Source organism: Fusarium redolens (genome assembly GCF_020744475.1).
Source record: "Fusarium redolens strain MPI-CAGE-AT-0023 chromosome Unknown BKA55scaffold_1, whole genome shotgun sequence".
NCBI classification, from domain to species: Eukaryota; Fungi; Ascomycota; class Sordariomycetes; order Hypocreales; family Nectriaceae; genus Fusarium; species Fusarium redolens.
Window position 1 is genome coordinate 5,631,010 of NW_025763664.1, and position 18,543 is coordinate 5,649,552.

The following is an 18,543-nucleotide window of genomic DNA, read 5'->3' on the forward strand; positions in this document are numbered from 1 at the left end:
TAAAGAGAAAGGGTATGATTTGTGAAATTTAGGTCATGACTCATTTCGTTGATTCGCAGCTCATATGCGAGATCGAATGTAAATCGGAAATAGTGAGTTACTCAAAAGGATGAGTATAAAAGGTAAGCGTTTAGGTCGTTGCCGCACCCTGCGACTCCTCAGACTGTGGATTTGCGGCTGCCTCGGCCAAATGGCGATCAACAGCCTCGAGCTGTCGCTGTTTCGCTTCCTCTTCTGTTTCCTTGATCCAAATCTTGTTGTCATGATCCCATCGGTGTCTGTAAACTCTGTTAGCATGTGGAGGTCTGAGGGGACGCCCCGCCAACGGTATGATGGCGAAACGGCTGTGGTGGCAACATACCCTGCCCAACTCTCGGTGACTAGACTCTTCGTGTCATATTCGTCAACCAAGATCTTGTTGAAGTTGAACGGAACACGAGCTTTGACGCCCTCAAATTCGGTGATGCGCATAGGCCACAGGTCCTGGCTCTTATACCGATGCTTGTTTTTGCAGCTCCAGACCCCTGGGCGATCTGCCTCGCGCTCACGGAGGCCAGTAATATCGACGTACATGCCGTTCTGCATGTCAATCCAACGGCCGTCAATAATATTCCTTCCGTCTGAACGGTCGATATCAACGTGGTGGGGGTTGATGTCTAGGAGATATTTCTTCGAGATAAACTCTCCTGTGGCAGTTTCGGTATAGTTCCAACTATGCTCGGTACGGTTGAGGTTATCGCCAATCCATTGAAGGGTATTGTTTGACACTTGAACATCAAGATCGTAGTCCCAAGGCATGATCTGACCGTTCCACCACCAACCAAGAAGGGTTCCGTGAGCAATCCATGTTTCCACGCCGTAACTGTTCATATGGAACAAATAGCTTCGAATTAGATCTCGAAGAACGAGACGGTGTTCTTCATACGAGACCTTCGATTGGAAATAACGGTTGTCATAATGACCAAGCTCGATATTTCGACCGGCTTCGACGAAGTATTTCGGTGTCTTTTCATCTGCGCGCTTGGCAATCGACGAGGAATCTTCAATGTCTCGAGTTTCGTGGAATAGTGGAGGAAATGCGAGAGCGGCGGCTGTTGAAGAGAAGGAAGCGAAGCCCCAGAGGAGCAGTGACTTTACTGAGCGCATGCTTGCTGCTGTACGATTCGGTTATCCTGATGGTAGGAAGGAAGGCGGAGGAGAGGTTGGCAGTCGGGGGAAACGTATGCGGAAGCGATGCGCTTGATTTGTAGGAATGTCATGCAACGGGAGGTGGGCGGATCGGATCGTCACAGGTCGAATTCTCGATAAAAAGGAAGAAAGGGAGAGGAAATAGCTATACTTTTGATCCAAGAGAAAAAGGAGAAAGTGTCGTGATAAGGAGAGGAACACGAATGAGGTATCACGGACAATGTCAACAGCACATGATTGATATGAAGAGAGGAGAGGAAGCACAGAGATTAGAGAATGGGAAGAGACGGTGATGAGGACTTCTTTCCTTGAAATGAATGACGGAAGATGTGGGTTCGTTATCCCAGCGGAAGGAACGACCCGAGCAGGGGGGAAGAATAAGAAAGACGCAAGTGCAGGCGCAAGTGCAAGGAAGACCGGCAGGTGGGCGACGCCGCGACTGTTTCCAGGGGGCGCGGGGCACACGCCTCCTTGCCTAGAGCGGGAATAACTGATTGTGTGCAAGAAAAGGTATCAGTGCAAGTGTGACAGTGACATCCAATTGTATGTAAGGCACGAGTATCATATTCAATGGATCTATAAGTCAAATCTACGTAATCGTTCGACTTTACTTCACTTTACTTTGTGGATTTGATCAACTGTTAAAGTTTATCTCCTCCAACGCCGTTATTGTCATTTCCATTCCTCATATCAAAATTAGAGCCTCAATTAAACGCTTAAAACTTGACTCTATCCGTTTTGGAAAAGATATACGTCAGCTGCACGGCAACCAGCATCCGAGAAATTGTGTGTATTCGTCGCACCTAACGATACAAAACATCTTGGCTGTGTAATAATTCGCCTACGCCGAGAAATGCCAATGTTTACACCGAATTCTCACAGCGACTAGGAATACGCGGACACTGGAAGTGGACTTTGTGTCGGTTGCGCTAGGCCCCGCAGAGGAAAGAAGTCGTGTGCTGTTGATCATCGTGATGGGCTTTGCCAAGCATCAGCGAAATGAGGCCAAGACGTGCTAAGTCCAACTGTAAAAAAATCAAGTTTTTAACAACTCAAGTCAACTCAGCAATGCATTGATGGGGAATTGTGAGTGAACGGAAATACGGCATTGAGTCTTTGTAACTAAATAGACGAGGGCTTCGAGACTGCAGCCACAATTGTTAAAGATAGATTGGATATCAGACCCATTACTTAAACTGCCGGACCGAGCGACACTTTATCGGTGGCCCCATCTGGCTTGGTCAAGATCTTGGTGCCTCGTCATCATCTTTCCGATCCGGATTTAGCACGCACCGAAGCGCCGGGTATTGCATAGCAAGGGTCCCATCTCCAAACCGAGAGAATTCTTTTAGACTTGACTTTTAAAAAAACTGGCCCATAATTGACACTGCAGAGTCTAATGCTTTCCCTTTAATAAGATTGACTCAAGGTTTGAGTCAATTACTAAGGTATGCAATGCAATCTTATGCATTCAGAACCCTACGAGATTACAATGCTGCATCAACACGGCAAAAAAGAGGTCAAAACACCAAAAATTGTTATCATGAGTAGTTCTCATGAGGCGGACTCTCCCGCCGGGAATTGAACCCGGGTCTCAAGCGTGACAAGCTTGCATACTGACCACTATACTACGGAAGATGTGCAACTGTTGTCAGTTGCGGTAGTGGATCTTGACAACTTCTCGTGAATTGGCCATATATACATACCGCACTTTCTCTGCTGTTATCAACGGTCTTGTTAACCTTAAAAACGACTCCGGGCCCGTATCTTCTTGCGCGCACAGCGGCTACGGTTTTGCATCATGCACGGAGTATCTTCTGCTGTGACGGCTCTCTCACGCATCAAGCCTTCTTATCCAGTGCCAAAACGCTGAATTTGTCTTGGTCCGTCCTTATAGACATTTGGCACCAGGCACACGCTAGTCTGCTCGCAGATGGCGTCCCAAGGGATCGGATTCTGCCCAAAGGGCTGTGGCAAGTCTCATTGGTGTGGCATGAGAACAAGAAGACGTTCTAGGATGACGTTCATGCAAAGCCTCTACCCGCGTGGGAGTACGACCCGCTGAAGGACTCGAAGCCTCCGTTCGGACCGCACAATACTTGGGTGCCAAGCACCAACATGCCCTATCACTCCATAAATACTGTAAGCGGTAGTGAATTAGAACCAGAGCATCAAGTCGGCCATCCAGCAGCAGATGCCTGGCCTTCTGATGACCAGAGATTCAAGGCGCTGGCAGTCTCAGCAAGTCCTCTCTTGTTTGAGCCAGAAACCGCAGATTCAGGCCAAAAGCCTAAGCAGACCTTGCTCATTGACACGACAATCCGCAATCCGCTGAGGATGGCTCAACATCAGCCATCGACCTTCCGCATTTTAGTTGCTATCATGCGGAAGCATCACATGTCCGTTTTCAACGGCGACCCCAACACTGCGAATGACCACGCCTTCTGGGCAAACTTGTTCATGGAAGGTCTAGATAGGTCGTGGATGGTTGGCATTACTACGACCTGGAAGGAGCGCTTCAGTTGGGTACTGCAGTATATTCGAACAGGCAGCCTGCCTCAGGAGGCTCAAGTTGCTAAAGAGGTTCTTCGACTAGCTATGACGAATGTGTTATCGCAGCCGAAGCATCCGTATATTTACGATGCGAAAATCTCAACTTCGAAATACCTGAACCCAGACTTGAGTCCGGTTTGGGTAAAGGAATTTCTCACGGCCAGCGGCGATATCATTGAGGTGGAAAGAGGCGCACGAATCCGCCTAGAAGGCTTTGATATCGATAAGCTCTGCAAACACTTTGGCATACTGATTGCTCCGCTGTGGGAAGAAGAAGTGTACCCGCAGGCGGCCTCTCATCGTGTCCAGAACACTACATCCAACACGGGCCCAGGCTGTCCAGCGCCAAGCTCGATGTTCAGAGAAAGCGGAGACAGTATCAACCAAGGCATGGCTTCGCATATTGATGAAGGGAATCCTCGATCAGTATTGCATCCGTCGCGCTCTGAACCAGTCCTGACTAGGGCTTTTACACAAGGGCTCGTCCATTCCATGGCTGCGTCTACCACACAGGCTTCAAACAAGAAGCGCAGGCATCAAAAAGCTTTCCCTCAAGATAGGGGAGGGGGAAAGGTTTCAGCTCCCAAGCGCTCCTGCGCGGGACCACAGGACCTAGGAACTACGACATGTGCAAGTGATGAGAACCTTAGATCTTCTTCTGAACCTTCACCAGCGCTTGCGGACTCTCTTGCCGCGACTCAAGAAGGCTGCCACCACAGTCATCAGGCATCTAGTCGCACGACAGGAGAGAACGAAATAGGAAGCAGCCAACTGATCTCGCCGCTTCTACCTGGAACGCCGACTATAGATTATCTGGGGCTTCCGCCACCAGAGTCACCGCCTCCGTATACATTTTCAGCAGCTATGCTGAAACGCAGTTGGCACGAAGACGAGGATAATTACCTTAAATATCTCATGGAATGTGAGTTGACGTGGCCACAGCGATATAAAAAGTTCAAGGCACGGTTCGGCGAGATACGTTCAGAGATGAGTCTCAGCGCGAGATCGCCTAAACTTGAGAAAGACTGCCCGAGGTTCCTTCAACGAAAGGTTCAATCAAAATGGTCTCTTGAAGAAACAGCAGTCCTGAGGTCCTTGGTCCCTGCAGAAGATGACTGGCAAGGTGTGATTGAGAAGTTTCAGGAGCGGCTCGGCCACACTCGAACTGGTCAGCAGATCAAGAGTAAAGCTTGGTGGGAGAGCAGACAGGGGAAGCGTAAAGCTGGATGGCCGAGCCTAGACACATCTCACCTTGATTCCCAGGAACGGTGGACTGATGAGCAACACGAATTCCTGGTATCACTTAAGAAGACTGGAGTGGACCGCAGCAAGTGGGTTGAGTGTATGCGAGATAAGTTCGATGTGGAGCGGACACTCGATGCTCTAACCTTGAGGCTCAGTCACTTCGGCTTGCTTGATCACACCTGGGATGTCTGGACAGCTGAAGAGGAAGACTTCATGGCCGATTGCATTGCTACAGTGAACAGAGGTGAAGTTTGTGACTTGTTTTGGGACGCTTTCGGGACTCAACGAAGCGAGTCTTCCATCTGGACGAAATGGGCTGAGATGAAGAAAAAGCCAGGATATCGCACAAACAACCAAGGCATCTTCTGGACTACTGCCGAAGACACCCTCATCAGGGAATGGACGGGTAATTTCACGGGTCTCATGGCGGCGTATAAACAACAATTTGGGGACCACCGGACCGAGGGTGCTATGAGGGGAAGGCTTCTGAAGATGCGCCGTAACAAGATAGAGCCTTCAAATTAACAGGAGAATTAGTCAGCGCAGTGACGCTCGCATTTGACGTGCCTCCGAGCAGAATAAGATGAATTCTGGTATGACGTGGCTTCACGGTCACAATCAGTAGTAATATTCCAAGGCTTTGCAAGATCCAGATCATCGTCTATTCTCTATATGGTAATAGTCGATATTAAGGCACATGACGCTCGAGAAAAAGCGACAATGCTAATACTAGATTGCTCTAGTCTGCTCCAGCTACTACCGCCTCCCGCAAACTTCCATTGTGGGAGCAGGAAGACTCCGATTGCGACGGTCGCTTCTTAGCTCAAAGGAAGTACAGTGGTGTCTGCCGAATCTCCTTGAATGGCCAATGCGAATCTTTACGATACAGCGCAAGTTGAGCTTGAATCGATTCTCTGAGACTTTCAGTGGGAGGGAAAGAGCTCGAGCTTACGGTACTGCGGACTGCGAGCATCAGCCGCTTCTCCACGGGCAGATCAGGTGTTAGGGCGAACGCGTCAAGTTACCCTCAGACCATGGTCCAGCGTCTTCAGCGCGACGAGGCAGATGCGTCATGCGCAACTCAGACGCAAGGAGAATGAACTGGGAAAGGGACTAGAGCCTAGGAAGCAGCGACTCAGTTGGAGAGTGATCTTCCTATCAGTGACATGTCGTTCTTCGAATGTTCAGGCATTCAAGGTCTGAGGTAGCGGGGTCAATCTGAACTGACCAATAAACCCTTAGCTCTAGGGGATGGGAGCTACTAAATGCATCTGCTGTTGTCCTGTTATATTTACAAGACTACTAAGCAAATTTATTAACTGAGTCATCATCTCTTAGATCAAGCCGTCACTTCAGCAGGGACCCTCAATTTCCGTCCCTACGTCACAATGCGTACAGGCACCCTGAAGCGATCTCGCAAAACAATCATTGCGGGGTTACTTCATTTATTACATACAAAAGTTTGCCCCCAAATACCGTAAAAACTCTGCTATATGGGACGGGGCCGACAAGGGCTTTGGCGAGGATCTGGTCTATATAATTGGCTTAGAAGCTGCTGATGATTACGTAGCAATCATCCTATTGGGTAAAGATCCTTGTTGACCTCGTCCCAAATAGCAGAGTGTATACGGTAGTTGGCGATATTGGCTGGAGAAAGCTAGGGTAATACATGTACCCCGCCGCCTAACGAACAGCCACCGAGACCGGCAGCGAGCGTGCCTAATTCGGCTTGACTCACATCCCCACCTTCACTGCAAAAACGCACTGCTTGTGTTAAGCCATAAAATTTCAATCACCTCGCATTGTTACCTCGCCTTGAAACCGAATTACCTATCGACACGTTCAAGAGTCGAACCACAACATCCGAGATTCAGAACAAGCTCGACATACTCTAGCATCCGCGCCACTCAACACAAGTCCCGGATTCGATTCACCGACCGAACGACGACCACCCACCATGTGCGGTACCGACAGCAACGAGACCAGTGGCCAAGCGCCCACCAACACCTCACACCCGGCCCAGAATCACAATCCTACATCATCACCCTATGCTCAGATGCAGGACTACATCTCCAATGTCAACCGCTACAAGATTATCGAGAGTAAGAAGTTCCCGGCGGGGCAGAGCCGCTCGAGGCTTTTGACGCCGGCTGACGTGCATCACAGGCACCTTGAGAGAAGGCGAACAATTCGCCAATGCCTTCTTCACCACGGAGAACAAGTACGTCTGCCGCTTCTTTCGGTGTGACCGCGCTGACAGGGCACAGGATCCAAATTGCGAAGATGCTTGACAAGTGAATAACACCAGACCTTGACCACCACTTACGCACCCTCTGACCAACGACAGGTTTGGCGTTGACTACATTGAGTTGACGAATGTTTGCTCAAGTTTGTCCCTCTTCACTTCTTATGGTGGGGGAAGTACTAACTTTCGAGCAAGGCCCCCAGTCGTTCGAGGACTGCAAGATTATTTGCGGACTTGGACTTAAGACTAAGATCCTCACACACGTGAGATGTTCTATGGATGATGCAAAGAAAGCTATTGAGGCTGGAGTGGACGGTGTAGATCTCGTCATCGGTACATCGTCCTATTTGCAGCAATATTCGCATGGCAAAAGCATTGAAATGATCACGAAGAGTGTGTTGTCCTCTGAAGCTGGAGATCCGTCTATCGGGAGAGCTCTTGGCGGATTTCTGGGGTTGTCCGGAACGTATCCACTGACTGTCTACTAGCTGCAATTGAGGTCATCGAATATGTTAAGAGGTAGGCCCGGAATAACATTGGGTTGCGTGGTCAACGCTGACACCCAAAATAGCCAAGGAGTGGAAGTTCGCTTCTCCTCCGAGGACTCCTTCCGTTCCGACCTCGTCGACCTACTTACCCTCTATAAGGCTGTTGATAAGGCCGGAGTCCACCGAGTGTACGTCCAGACCAAGGCAAAGCGCAATTGCGAAACTCGTCATGCTAACAGGAGCAGGGGTGTCGCAGACACAGTTGGAGGAGCCACTCCTCGTATGGTTTACCAGCTCATCTCGACATTGCGCTCAGTGGTAGGATGCGATATCGGTGAGTCTTACTTTTATACTTTTCCATGCTGGCATCATCTTCCACATTCTCCCCTGCGTCGCCCTTTACGTACTGGTTGCAATGATCGGCATGCCCTGTGGTTGTGTTCTAAAGGAACCCTCACAAGCGATACAAGACTACTTTGTCCAAGGCAATGACCCATTAAGCCCTCTTCGCGTCACGGTCGTTCAAGCCAATGGCATGGTGAGCCTCAGGCCTCACAGCCAGCTACGGCTTGGCATTCTCAATGTCTATATCCCCCCCTAAGTTTGCCCAATCCGGTGCTCTACCACCTTCGACACACATTGACCCCAACCTTCGCGACATCATCCGGGCTTGTGCCATAGTTTTACGGAGCAAAGAGCGCTGACAAATGCCTTTTCAAGAGACCCATTTCCATGATGACACTGGTTGCGCCGTTGGAAATGCGATTAGCGCATTAGAGGGTAAGTCTTTCCTTTTCCCAATAACTCTGATTTGAGCTCGAACTTTTACTGACCGCTTAGGTGGTGCGACACACGTCGATACCTCAGTGCTTGGAATCGGAGAACGGAATGGCATTACGAGCCTTGGAGCCCTGATGGCTCGCATGGTCGTTTCGGCACCTGAGTACACCAAGTCCAAGTACAACCTCACAATGCTTAAGGAGATCGAGGAGTACGTCGCATCATGCGTCCAAGTGAACATTCCCTTCAACAACCCCATCACCGGAGCCACAGCCTGTAAGTCGTTTCCGTCAGCCCCGAAAAAGGAATGATGCTAACACCGGACAGTCACGCACAAGGCAGGAATCCACGCCAAGGGTAAATTCACTTTCACACCATTCCACGTCATGCTTTGTGCTAATCTATGGCAGCTATTCTGGCAAACCCTTCGACATACGAGATCATTGACCCTGCGCTGTTCGGCCGTATGTCCCTCTGGCTCTCACCGTCCTCCATTCTGCGGCGACTAACAATGATAGTGTCTCGTTACATCTCGATCACCTCTCGTATTACAGGCTGGAACGCGGTCAAGTCCCGCGTGGTGAGTGCAGTCATGCGAACGAATACTGTGGAGCAAAACATACTGACAGCCCAAAAGATCCAACTCGGATATGACATTTCGGACGACCACATCAAGACCATGTAAGTCCCTCTGACACTAGACTTCCCTGAAGGAGTCGTCATGTAAGAGAGATAGCGCTGACACGAAGAACAGTACCGCCAAGATCAAGCAGATGGGTGACAGTGAGTACACCAACAGACGTTTACATCGCGCATTAACTAACTAAACTAGTTCGTCCCTTGGCTATCGACGACACGGACTCAATTATCCACGCCTACAACGTGCAGCTTCGGGAGCAGGCCGCTGCCCAAGCGGAGTAGACGGGGGATGATGACCTTTAGGTATATGTGAGGGAAAGTGCAGAAAAGTTTGACATGATCAAGGCGTAAAAAACATGAATGAGGTTTCCGTATTATGAATTCGCGAGTCGCCAGCTGTGAAATGCTGAGTGCACAATGGTTCAATCGATGCCGCGTGACATGATATTTCCTCCTCAGAACATATGACCTATACTATTGCACACGTTGATCCCTTCTCTTCCTCGCCCAGGACCAACAGGTAAAGGAAGAACTCCCTTTCCCTCCACAAGTTATGGGATATCCTTGGATGTCCCTCGCTGGTGATGCATATGCCGAATACCCTCACCTCCCAAATCCACAACATCCTTGTATTTATTTTAGTACATCTTGCCGTCATCCACGGTAAAGGACATCACCTATTGTGGAAACACCTTCACCAAACCGTCCCCTCCGCCGCTCACAACCCACTTGCCGTCCTAACTTCAGATAACGGAGCAAACGCCCTCACCGCGCATAACCTAATAGCTTATAATCTCCTGCGTATATAACTGTTTCTCTAAGCTCTAGAATCAGAGTAATACATTATAGCCTGCGCTTACCAGATCACGGCTGTTAGGACTAAAAGACATGATGTACCATCTAAAACGGTAGGGTCTGGCTCGTCGCCATCCGTGTTTGGAGGATCCAGATGCAAGAGACGGAACTGTATTGGAGGTTATGAGCCACGCATCCGGTCCGTATCTTGTGCCTTATGCCAAACCCTTACACAATCGCCTTGGATTTATGTATGGATCATGTGTAACGGAGGTTATTCAAGACGATATTCATCAGTTAAACTGATCAAATAATTTACCGTACCACCCAGCCTTACCGTCCTGGTAGAGTCTCATTCCTGTTGCCAGATGCTGTCTGCTCGTATGCTTCAACGTCTCTGACAGACGATGGTTTTCGCCTCCATTCTTGTTCTCCTCTCGAATCACGGCTTGTACATAGGCCTCCTGATCTGCGAACTTTTGAGCCAGCGCTACGTCTTTGGGAGAACCATCATCATTGTAGTTCCACGGGGCATCCATAGCTGGCGGGACGACCGACAGGGTAAGAGGGAAATCGGCGAAGAACTCCCATGGTGCGGCAAAGGAAGTCTCCCAGTCTATGACGCCAAGAATTTGGTATGCATCATTTACAATGATATTGTTGTGACCAAAATCGCCGTGACAGAGTGGAAATGGGCCATGGTCCTGAACGGAAATTTTAGGGGCTAGTTGACCAATCTTGCCCGGGAATGCCGAAACAGAGGGAATGATTTCATCGGCGTATGGGCCTAATGTCCGTCTGAGCTTCTCATCTGTCATCCCAAATCTGGCCGTTTCGGCCCAGGCTTGGAAGAACTCGGTCGCGGTATCATATGGGCCACCCAGCCCAGGGATTGGGCCCTGAACACATGAACCATCGGTATTGACGGAGACAATGGTACCAATCTGGGGTAGAAGGATGGTAGAAAGCTTGACCTATGAGAAGCAAGTCAAAAATAGAGCCATATATGGATAAGAAGATCGTACCTACATGAATATTGGCAAGGCCATCCAAAAAGGGTTGCTTGAACTTGGGAGGAATCTCCAACCCCAGGTCCATGCCAACGTTACCCTCCAAACAATCCATTAACATGAATGAGGCCTTGACGTTACAGTCGCTTCGAGCCTCGTATGCGTGAACTCTGGGTACGGGGAGATCTGATCGCTGCTGCAGAAGAGACATTGTGCGAAACTCAGAATTGCTCTTGGCCTCTAGAACTTCCTCGGAAGTGCTCGATTCGGCCAAGGCGGGCAGTCGTAGTCGTGCAACCCATTTGACTCCATCTGTAAACTCCAAAATCCTGACCATGTGGTTGTAACCAAGGCCGATGTCAGGAAGAAGGGAGCAAAGAGTACCCTGGCGTTTGGAAGCTGCGTAGGCTGTCAAAGCCTGCCAATCCACCGAGGACAAGAAGGACTCCGCTCGGGAACGAACTGGTCCTGGTTCGAGGGAGGAGAAATAACTCCATTGATAGCCGGAGAAGCTGTTGCCCTTTTCCATTGTTGTTGCGGTCGCATATGGAGGATGTAAAATTTGAAGTAGGATTGAAGACAATGGACCTTTGGTGAGGAGGGTGGTGACACAAGAAACGAGTTGGCCAGACACTGGTTGGTGTTTGAAAATGGCCAATGTTTTCAAAGCTGGTTGGTTCAGAAGATGCACCAGCGGTAAGAAAATACATCCAGTTTGAATATTTCCAGGCAGTGAGATTGTGACGGGGTCGAAGAGGTTGGCATTGCCCTCGAGATGAATCCGCCCCAGAGGTCCGTCACTGCTTCCCCCTTGCGATATCGAGATATTTGTTTGATGCAGCCTAGGTGGCTATTGATGGAAAACGAATTATGAAAACGTGCCGAATTGTGATGCTCAGCTCAGCCATAGATGGGCCATTGAAACCAGTAAAGAGAATTGATGGGCCGGCTCGCGAACTGTAGTCTCGAGTGATAGCTTAGTAGCTAGAGGCCATGGTTTGATGAGACCACCACTCCAGACACGCAAATGATACCCTTCCTCCTATTGGCTCTCGTGAAATCCCCGACCTCTCCAATCTCGAATGGTTCCAAGCTCAGCAGCTGCATGGGGTGTGTAGACGGCACGCGGGATAGTCTACATAGGGACCGGAGCAGACGGTAAAGGGCCACACCTTTCCCGTGCCGTTAAGGACTGCTCTCATAGCCCATTCTACAATAAAGCAGATATACGAGAAAAGCTCAATATAGCAAACAGTAAAGTCTCCTTCAACAACCCCTCTGTGCCTCTTGTATTTCTGCGTGTCCAAAGAGTACTCGCTATGGGCAGCCTCTTTGGGTGGGCATTGAACTACGGACACATGCATTATTACTTCCAGAGGGATAACATTAGCCCACGGCACTACTAAACAAAGTAAAGGGGTTTATACAAGTACCTGTTTACGGGTTTAATTCTCAAGGTACTGTTTTCATGTAAGAGCCAAGCGAGGGGGAAGCTAACCATTCGATTTTGTCGATATAGGATACTGTACGCAACTTGTTCCCACAACCCTCACTACAACAGGTGATAACCTGCTATCATTCCGTGGTATAGTGGCCAGTATGCAAGCATGTCACGCTTGAGACCCGGTTAATTCCCGGCGGGAGAGATCCAGCCATCCGTGATACGCAGATTCTCTTTTTGGTGTTGATGGATTCACTTGACTTGAGCTTTCACTTCACTGTTTTGCATTATAGGAGAACCACGCGCAAGGAATGTTTTGACTTTGAGTCTAGCTAAAGGCAGCGTCTTTCGCCAACTAACTCATTCTTCTTCAATGAACCATATTTCTCTGACTGATGTTCGGTGTTAAGGTGCTGACTGATTGTTCTCCTGAGGGGTATTGTCCTGTTGAGGGGCGTTGTTCTGCTGAGGGGTGTTGTTCTGCTGATGGCCGTTACTCCCGTTGGTATTGCCCTGCTGTACGATACATCGGACAGGGCGTAGATCCGGGTAAAAGTGTGGGGTGAAGGACGGACCATATTCGTTATAACGACCACTAGCCATAATATCGGAATCTGGGTACCACCGTTGCAATGCGCTCAATGTTTTGACTTTCTCTCTCTGTCTTTGTGTCGACGCATGTGAGAAAAGCATACTACCGAGGACAGCATGTCCCCAGCATACTTGGTCATTTCTATTCCCTGTGGCAATTCTCCTAACCTCTTTGGTCAAAATAGCCCTGCGCCCATTATTTTCCTCTTCGGAATCGAGGCACTCCGGTAGGCGTCTCCAGTTTTGTGCGTTCTCATGCGGATCATCTTTGGCCCAGGTGTTCCATTCGTTCACCAAGGTATTGTACAAACGAATTCCATCATCGTCAGGCTGGGGGCATTTGCTCCATCCTCTAGGGGGGGGAGGGCCATGGCAGATGAACCAGGGAGAGGATTGCCGTTTGTTTCGTTAGGATGTGTTATAATCAACAAGTTTTGTCAGTTTGCTAAGATGGAAACTGAAGAAGTGTATTAAAGATGAGAATGACGATGATGAAAGAAACGTATCAAAGGCGGAGATGGTGATGATGAAAGAAGTGTATCAAAGACGGGATGATGGTGGTGGTGAAAGAAGAATATCTTAGTAGTCAGGAGGTTAAAGAATGAAGTCAGTAGTAGACACCTCATCGACAGGAAAGTGCTGGTGATAGTAGGTGCAACCAGACATACACCATACCTTCCCTACCTAGCACATAAATCTAAAGGGATTCGAGGAAGGCTCATTGCTGGGTGCCTTAGCTATCATCGAAGGGCAACATAATGAGAAACGTGGATCAGAAAATGCAAGTTGTAGAATCATGTTCATTCTTGATATAAGATAATGATGACTCGCTAATATCCAAAATGACCTGGTAAGTACCTTATCCATTCAAAAGACCCATCGCTAATACCCAATCGTAGCATGCTTATATTCAAAACCATAACACGTCTTAGAATCGCCATCTGTGGCCAGGGTGCTTCCAGTCCAAGTTTGCAACCTCCTCGGGTGACAAGCCTGCAAGCTCCTGCTCGACGTTCTTCTTGTCGCGCCGATTGTTGTCCCACTTCATCCAGAAGTAACCAGAAATGCTGAGAATGAAAATCATGCTACCAGTGGCACAGTTGAGGCCATTTCCGATGGGAAAGTTGGGGGCGTCCTTGACGAGGTAGGACCAGGTTGCGATGAGACCACCAATGTTGCCAAACATGACCTGTGAAGTGTTAGCGAGGGTTGATGTGGTTGATGGGAGAGAAACTTACGTTCATGCCGATGGCACTGCTTCGTGCAGTATCACTGACGACGTTGGCGCTGATGTGGGCGTTGGTCATGGTACCCAAGACCATACAGGTACTGGCAATCAGGAAACAAGCACCATATCGAACACTGGGAGTCTCAGAGGCCAGGAACATGGCGTAACCGATGATAACGGTGGGAGCGGAGAGGATGATGAAGATCTGTCGCCTGTCGAGATACCAACTGAGAGCAGGGAAGGCAACAGCAAAGACAGCTCCAACGGCATAAGGAGGAACACTGTGAAGCTGCTTCTGAACGGTGCTGTACTCGGGATAGATGGCTCCGACGATGGTAGGGAGGAAGAAAGCAAGACCCTGGACGGTGATGTTGTTGAAGAGGAAGATGAAGGCGATCTGAAGAGTGACGGGGTTGGAGATACCGCGCCAGAGCTTGACTCGATCGATACCGTCAATGACTTCGGTTTGAGCAAGACGCTCGGACTTGACACGGGCGATGCAAAGATCCTTCTCCTCCTGAGTGAGCCATCGAGCAGTCTCGGGTCGATCGGTGAGGGTGATGAAAGCGAGGAGACTGAGACCGATGGTGATGATACCCTCGATAGCGAAGATCATTCGCCAGTGGTGAAGGCTACCGAAGTGAGGGAGCTTGAGAATAGCACTGGCCAAGAGACCACCGAAGGCACCAGCAAGAGGAGCCATGACCATGTAGAGAGACAGACGGAAAGTCAACTCAGAGCGCTTATACCAACGGGAGAGATAGTATGCGATTCCGGGAAGCATACCAGCCTCAAAGATACCAAGAAGGAAACGAACACCGCAAATAGCGGCTTGGCTGTGGACGAAGGCGGTAGCGACACTGACGATGCCGAAGGCGAGAGAGGTAGCAGGGAGGAACCAGCCGGGACCCATCCATTTACAGCAAACGGTAGCGGGAATCTCGAAGATGATGTATGAGATGTAGAAGACGGAGAGAATCTTGTTGTAGTCGTAGCCTTGGAGGTTGAGGTCCTCTGTCAATCCAGCAATGCGGGCATTACCTGAGGTATGTGTTAGTGAAGTTGAGGTGTTGAGAGTGATAGAATAACTCACCGATATTGGCGCGATCGATGAAGCAGAAGAGATAGAGAACCGCGACGGTTGGGACGGTGTACAAGTCGAGTTTCCATCGTAGTCGACGCTCAGCAGCTGGATCGAACTGGACAAGAGAGTTGCCGTAGCTAGACAATGTCAGTATGAGTTTGTGTCATAAGTGAGTGAGATACTCACGCGTCGGTAGCAATGTGACCGTGACCAGCAGCATCATGATAGTCATTAATGACACCTCCCTTCATCTCAGAGCGCTCATCAAAACCCTTCTCCTGATCCCTATCAGATATAGCCATGATGGGCAGATCTCACAAAAGACCACAATTAAGAAGAATAAAAAGAAGTGGATAGGTCTTCAAGCTTCTGCGTACTGATGCTTGAGATACAGGAACATTAAAAAAAAAAAGGGCAAAGGAGCAGGGTCTTGATATAGTAAAAGCCAAGGATGGATAACACCTCGGGCTACCGTGTCGGGACAAGCAACCCCCCCAATTTAAGGTGTCTAGATTGGATTTCCCCTCACGAAGCTAATGGTACCGAGACTGGGTTGCATGCAATCTATTCAATCGATTTCTTTGGAGTGTGTGTCAGTGTGTCGGTTGTCTGAGATTTTTGCCATTATGCCCTAGGAGCGGTTTAGCTTGGGGGACAAGGGGTGGGTTACCCCCGCAAAATGTGATATCTTATTCTGGCTATGCTTTCATCCGCGGAACCCTGGTCTATTGATATGCAGCTATGATGATAGGTTGACTCGGCTAATGTCCCATTGTTGAGAATGTCAATGTCAAGGCATTGTGTCAGTATCTGGCTAAGCAACGGGCAGTTCCCGGAGAAGATTCGCCGAAGTTCAGAGTCATACTAAGCTTAAAGGTTTACTTGAGATAAACTAGACAGAGCTAGTATGTAAGCCTAGATTTCGGGAAGTAGTTTCGGGTGCGGGGAAATCACGGATTTGCTGTCCGGAGAGAGTGTGTTTTGCTGCGTTGTGTTGGAGATGGATGAGGTGAAGATCATGACCTAGAGAGTGAGAACAACCAGGTACGTATATCGTTACCACCACGTGGAGAGGACAATACATATGCATCCACATATTCTCCAACTTTGCCGTATACATACTTTTGCGACTGTAACTGTACATATCTGCCGATACTTCCCCGTGTTATACAGGCTTCCCCAGGTTTTTCGAATCTCATCTTACGATATCCCGCCGTTTCCCCAGATTCTCTTGTTAATTCCACAAAAGCAACACTCATTACCTAGCAATCGTAAGACTGAGATCTTTTTCCCCGGATTTCTGGGGTAACTTTTGCCTGGTTTGAATGGTCGATAGGAGGTCTCGATGCGGAGGTGGAGGGATGAGGGTCATTCTTGGCACGGACCAAGAAATGGTCGGCAATTGGAGTCGGCAACTAGAATTTGGAGACACCACAGACAAAGACTCATCATATTTACAGCGTAAGAGTGTATCCATAATTCAACAATAATTACGATACAATCGATTAATCACTGAGTGGCAATCATATAGAAATCTATCCCACATCCTTCTATCCCACTTGATTAGCATATATCTCGGCTGTTATACTCGGTTCTTTTATATGGAAGTCTATTCATACAGTGAACACTCTTACATGCTCTGTGCTCTATCATGACCATTTCCTCGTTATACCCATAGCCACAACCATAACCATAGCTTAACCTCAACTAACATCGTCTATCCAGCATAAGCATAACTAACCCGTCCATCATACCATTCCCTTTTAGCTTCACCAAACCCCCGGGATAACAGCCCACCTCCTCCCAACCTTGTCATCTCCAAATCTCTCCAAGTACCACTTCCTTCCCCTGACAGCCCTCGGAAACATGGCGAACATCTCATTCACCAGAAACGCTCTTGCTGGCGCGCATCCCCAGCCCGCCGCCATCCAGAACCCAGCCCACTCTATCCACTCGCACAGGTAGTGAGGGTACAGCACGTAACGGAACAGTCCCGCCTGCGGAATCTGGTAGTGCTTCTCCACGCCCTTGCTCGCGTGGCCGTTCTGCTCCAGTTTCGCGCGTTCTTGCCTCTGGGCTTCGCGGCGGCGGATATCTCGTAGTTCCTCGTCGTGGAAGAAGTTACCAGATAGGCCGAGATAGAAGATTAGAATACCTGATGAGAATTGTAAGATGGACGATTGGGATGACCATGCTGCTTCAGTCGTAGGTCCATATGCTGCGAGCCATGACCCAAGACAAGTTGCGTTGCAAATCTGAAAACTCAAGCCAAGCAGCCACACAGCAATGTGCACTGGTGACATGGAAGGCTGAATATAGGGGAACATGACAGCGCGGTAAGAGTAGTGAATCACCTACATGCCATCCAACGTTAGCCTTCATTACTTACTTACCTACTTACTCCTCATAACGCTACCTCGGGTAGGTAGTCAAGTCTTTCCCCTCCCACGGCAATACGCACGGGAGCATAAAAGAATTGGGGAATTAAACTTACAAACAGACCCGCAAGCACTTTATTCTGCCACGGAAGATCGTCGATTCCATGCTGTTCAGGAAGAACTTTCATCAGGTACAGCAGCGTCAGAAAACCAGGTGCCTCCATGGTCAACCAGCCAATACGGCCGGGGAGGTTAAGGCGGCTTGTGACTGAAGTTTTGCCCATGCCATACCAACTGGTAAGCCATTGCATTGAACCAATCTGTACGCATTAGTAACTGTATTATTTCACGTGCTTTTTTGATAGTGCTTACAATTGGGTAAGATATCTGCCAGACTTTGAGGATGAGGTCGTAGTTCTCCCGAGTGGGTGGTAACCACCCTTCGATAATGGCCATGATGACAGCGTCTGCGCCTCAACAACGCAGCAGAATGAAGGGTTCAGTTTTTATCTTTCACTGACAAGATAGATTCAGATGTTTGCGAAGAAATTGGCCATGACGAAATTAATCATGTGTTTCCATGATGTCAATAAGGTTGAAGCGGGTAGCTGCGCAACGGCCATTTTGACACTCTCCACCGCCTGTACAATTGGCCATAACGGTCGGATATTTAGTACATCTACCCCTGGTGTACGACACGAGAACAGTTATGTGGCTATCAGGATACAGGAACAGCTTCCGTTGCTCTGAATTGGGGTGCAATAGTACTATAAGACAAATATACAGATTCGATCCTCTTAGATGGGAGATGATTAGTCTCACGGAAGGGTGTATACAGCAACATTGAAGTTCACTCAGTCGATCTCAATCAACTGCCG

General features: G+C 48.9%; 6 protein-coding genes and 1 non-coding gene across 7 annotated transcripts; 2 read left to right on the forward strand and 5 right to left on the reverse strand.

Moving 5' to 3' along the window:
• Positions 1-130: 130 nt before the first annotated feature.
• BKA55DRAFT_589125 (LicD family-domain-containing protein) lies at positions 131-1,146 on the reverse strand (the record flags this gene model as incomplete). The annotated part of the gene is made up of 2 exons (XM_046194889.1): positions 131-278; positions 362-1,146. The coding sequence occupies 2 exons, from the start codon at positions 1,144-1,146 to the stop codon at positions 131-133; spliced, it is 933 nt and encodes a 310-aa protein (XP_046057519.1).
• Positions 1,147-2,754: 1,608 nt separating this feature from the next.
• Positions 2,755-2,826, reverse strand: BKA55DRAFT_t22. The gene has a single exon. It is a non-coding gene; the product is annotated as a tRNA-Asp (tRNA).
• Positions 2,827-3,306: 480 nt separating this feature from the next.
• BKA55DRAFT_683807 (uncharacterized protein) lies at positions 3,307-5,511 on the forward strand (the record flags this gene model as incomplete). Its single annotated transcript, XM_046198549.1, has 1 exon — positions 3,307-5,511. One exon carries the CDS (start codon positions 3,307-3,309, stop codon positions 5,509-5,511), a length of 2,205 nt encoding a protein of 734 aa, XP_046057520.1.
• Positions 5,512-6,943: 1,432 nt separating this feature from the next.
• On the forward strand, positions 6,944-9,420 carry BKA55DRAFT_498372 (uncharacterized protein; the record flags this gene model as incomplete). The annotated part of the gene is made up of 16 exons (XM_046186543.1): positions 6,944-7,088; positions 7,153-7,207; positions 7,254-7,280; positions 7,334-7,374; positions 7,427-7,624; positions 7,720-7,750; positions 7,803-7,907; positions 7,965-8,053; positions 8,440-8,499; positions 8,560-8,775; positions 8,827-8,856; positions 8,910-8,963; positions 9,018-9,079; positions 9,137-9,180; positions 9,254-9,282; positions 9,332-9,420. 16 exons carry the CDS (start codon positions 6,944-6,946, stop codon positions 9,418-9,420), a joined length of 1,275 nt encoding a protein of 424 aa, XP_046057521.1.
• Positions 9,421-10,226: 806 nt separating this feature from the next.
• Positions 10,227-11,472, reverse strand: BKA55DRAFT_496849 (uncharacterized protein; the record flags this gene model as incomplete). Its single annotated transcript, XM_046186403.1, has 2 exons — positions 10,227-10,907; positions 10,963-11,472. 2 exons carry the CDS (start codon positions 11,470-11,472, stop codon positions 10,227-10,229), a joined length of 1,191 nt encoding a protein of 396 aa, XP_046057522.1.
• A 2,431-nt stretch (positions 11,473-13,903) lies between these two features.
• BKA55DRAFT_498774 (major facilitator superfamily domain-containing protein) lies at positions 13,904-15,589 on the reverse strand (the record flags this gene model as incomplete). Its single annotated transcript, XM_046186584.1, has 4 exons — positions 13,904-14,164; positions 14,214-15,244; positions 15,297-15,424; positions 15,474-15,589. 4 exons carry the CDS (start codon positions 15,587-15,589, stop codon positions 13,904-13,906), a joined length of 1,536 nt encoding a protein of 511 aa, XP_046057523.1.
• Positions 15,590-16,826: 1,237 nt separating this feature from the next.
• BKA55DRAFT_552640 (3-oxo-5-alpha-steroid 4-dehydrogenase-domain-containing protein) lies at positions 16,827-18,260 on the reverse strand. Its single transcript, XM_046191450.1, has 3 exons — positions 18,038-18,260; positions 17,782-17,985; positions 16,827-17,641 (listed from the first exon to the last, which is right to left on the reverse strand). Exons 1-3 carry the CDS (start codon positions 18,119-18,121, stop codon positions 17,057-17,059), a joined length of 873 nt encoding a protein of 290 aa, XP_046057524.1. The 5' UTR covers positions 18,122-18,260; the 3' UTR covers positions 16,827-17,056.
• Between the last annotated feature and the right edge of the window lie 283 nt (positions 18,261-18,543).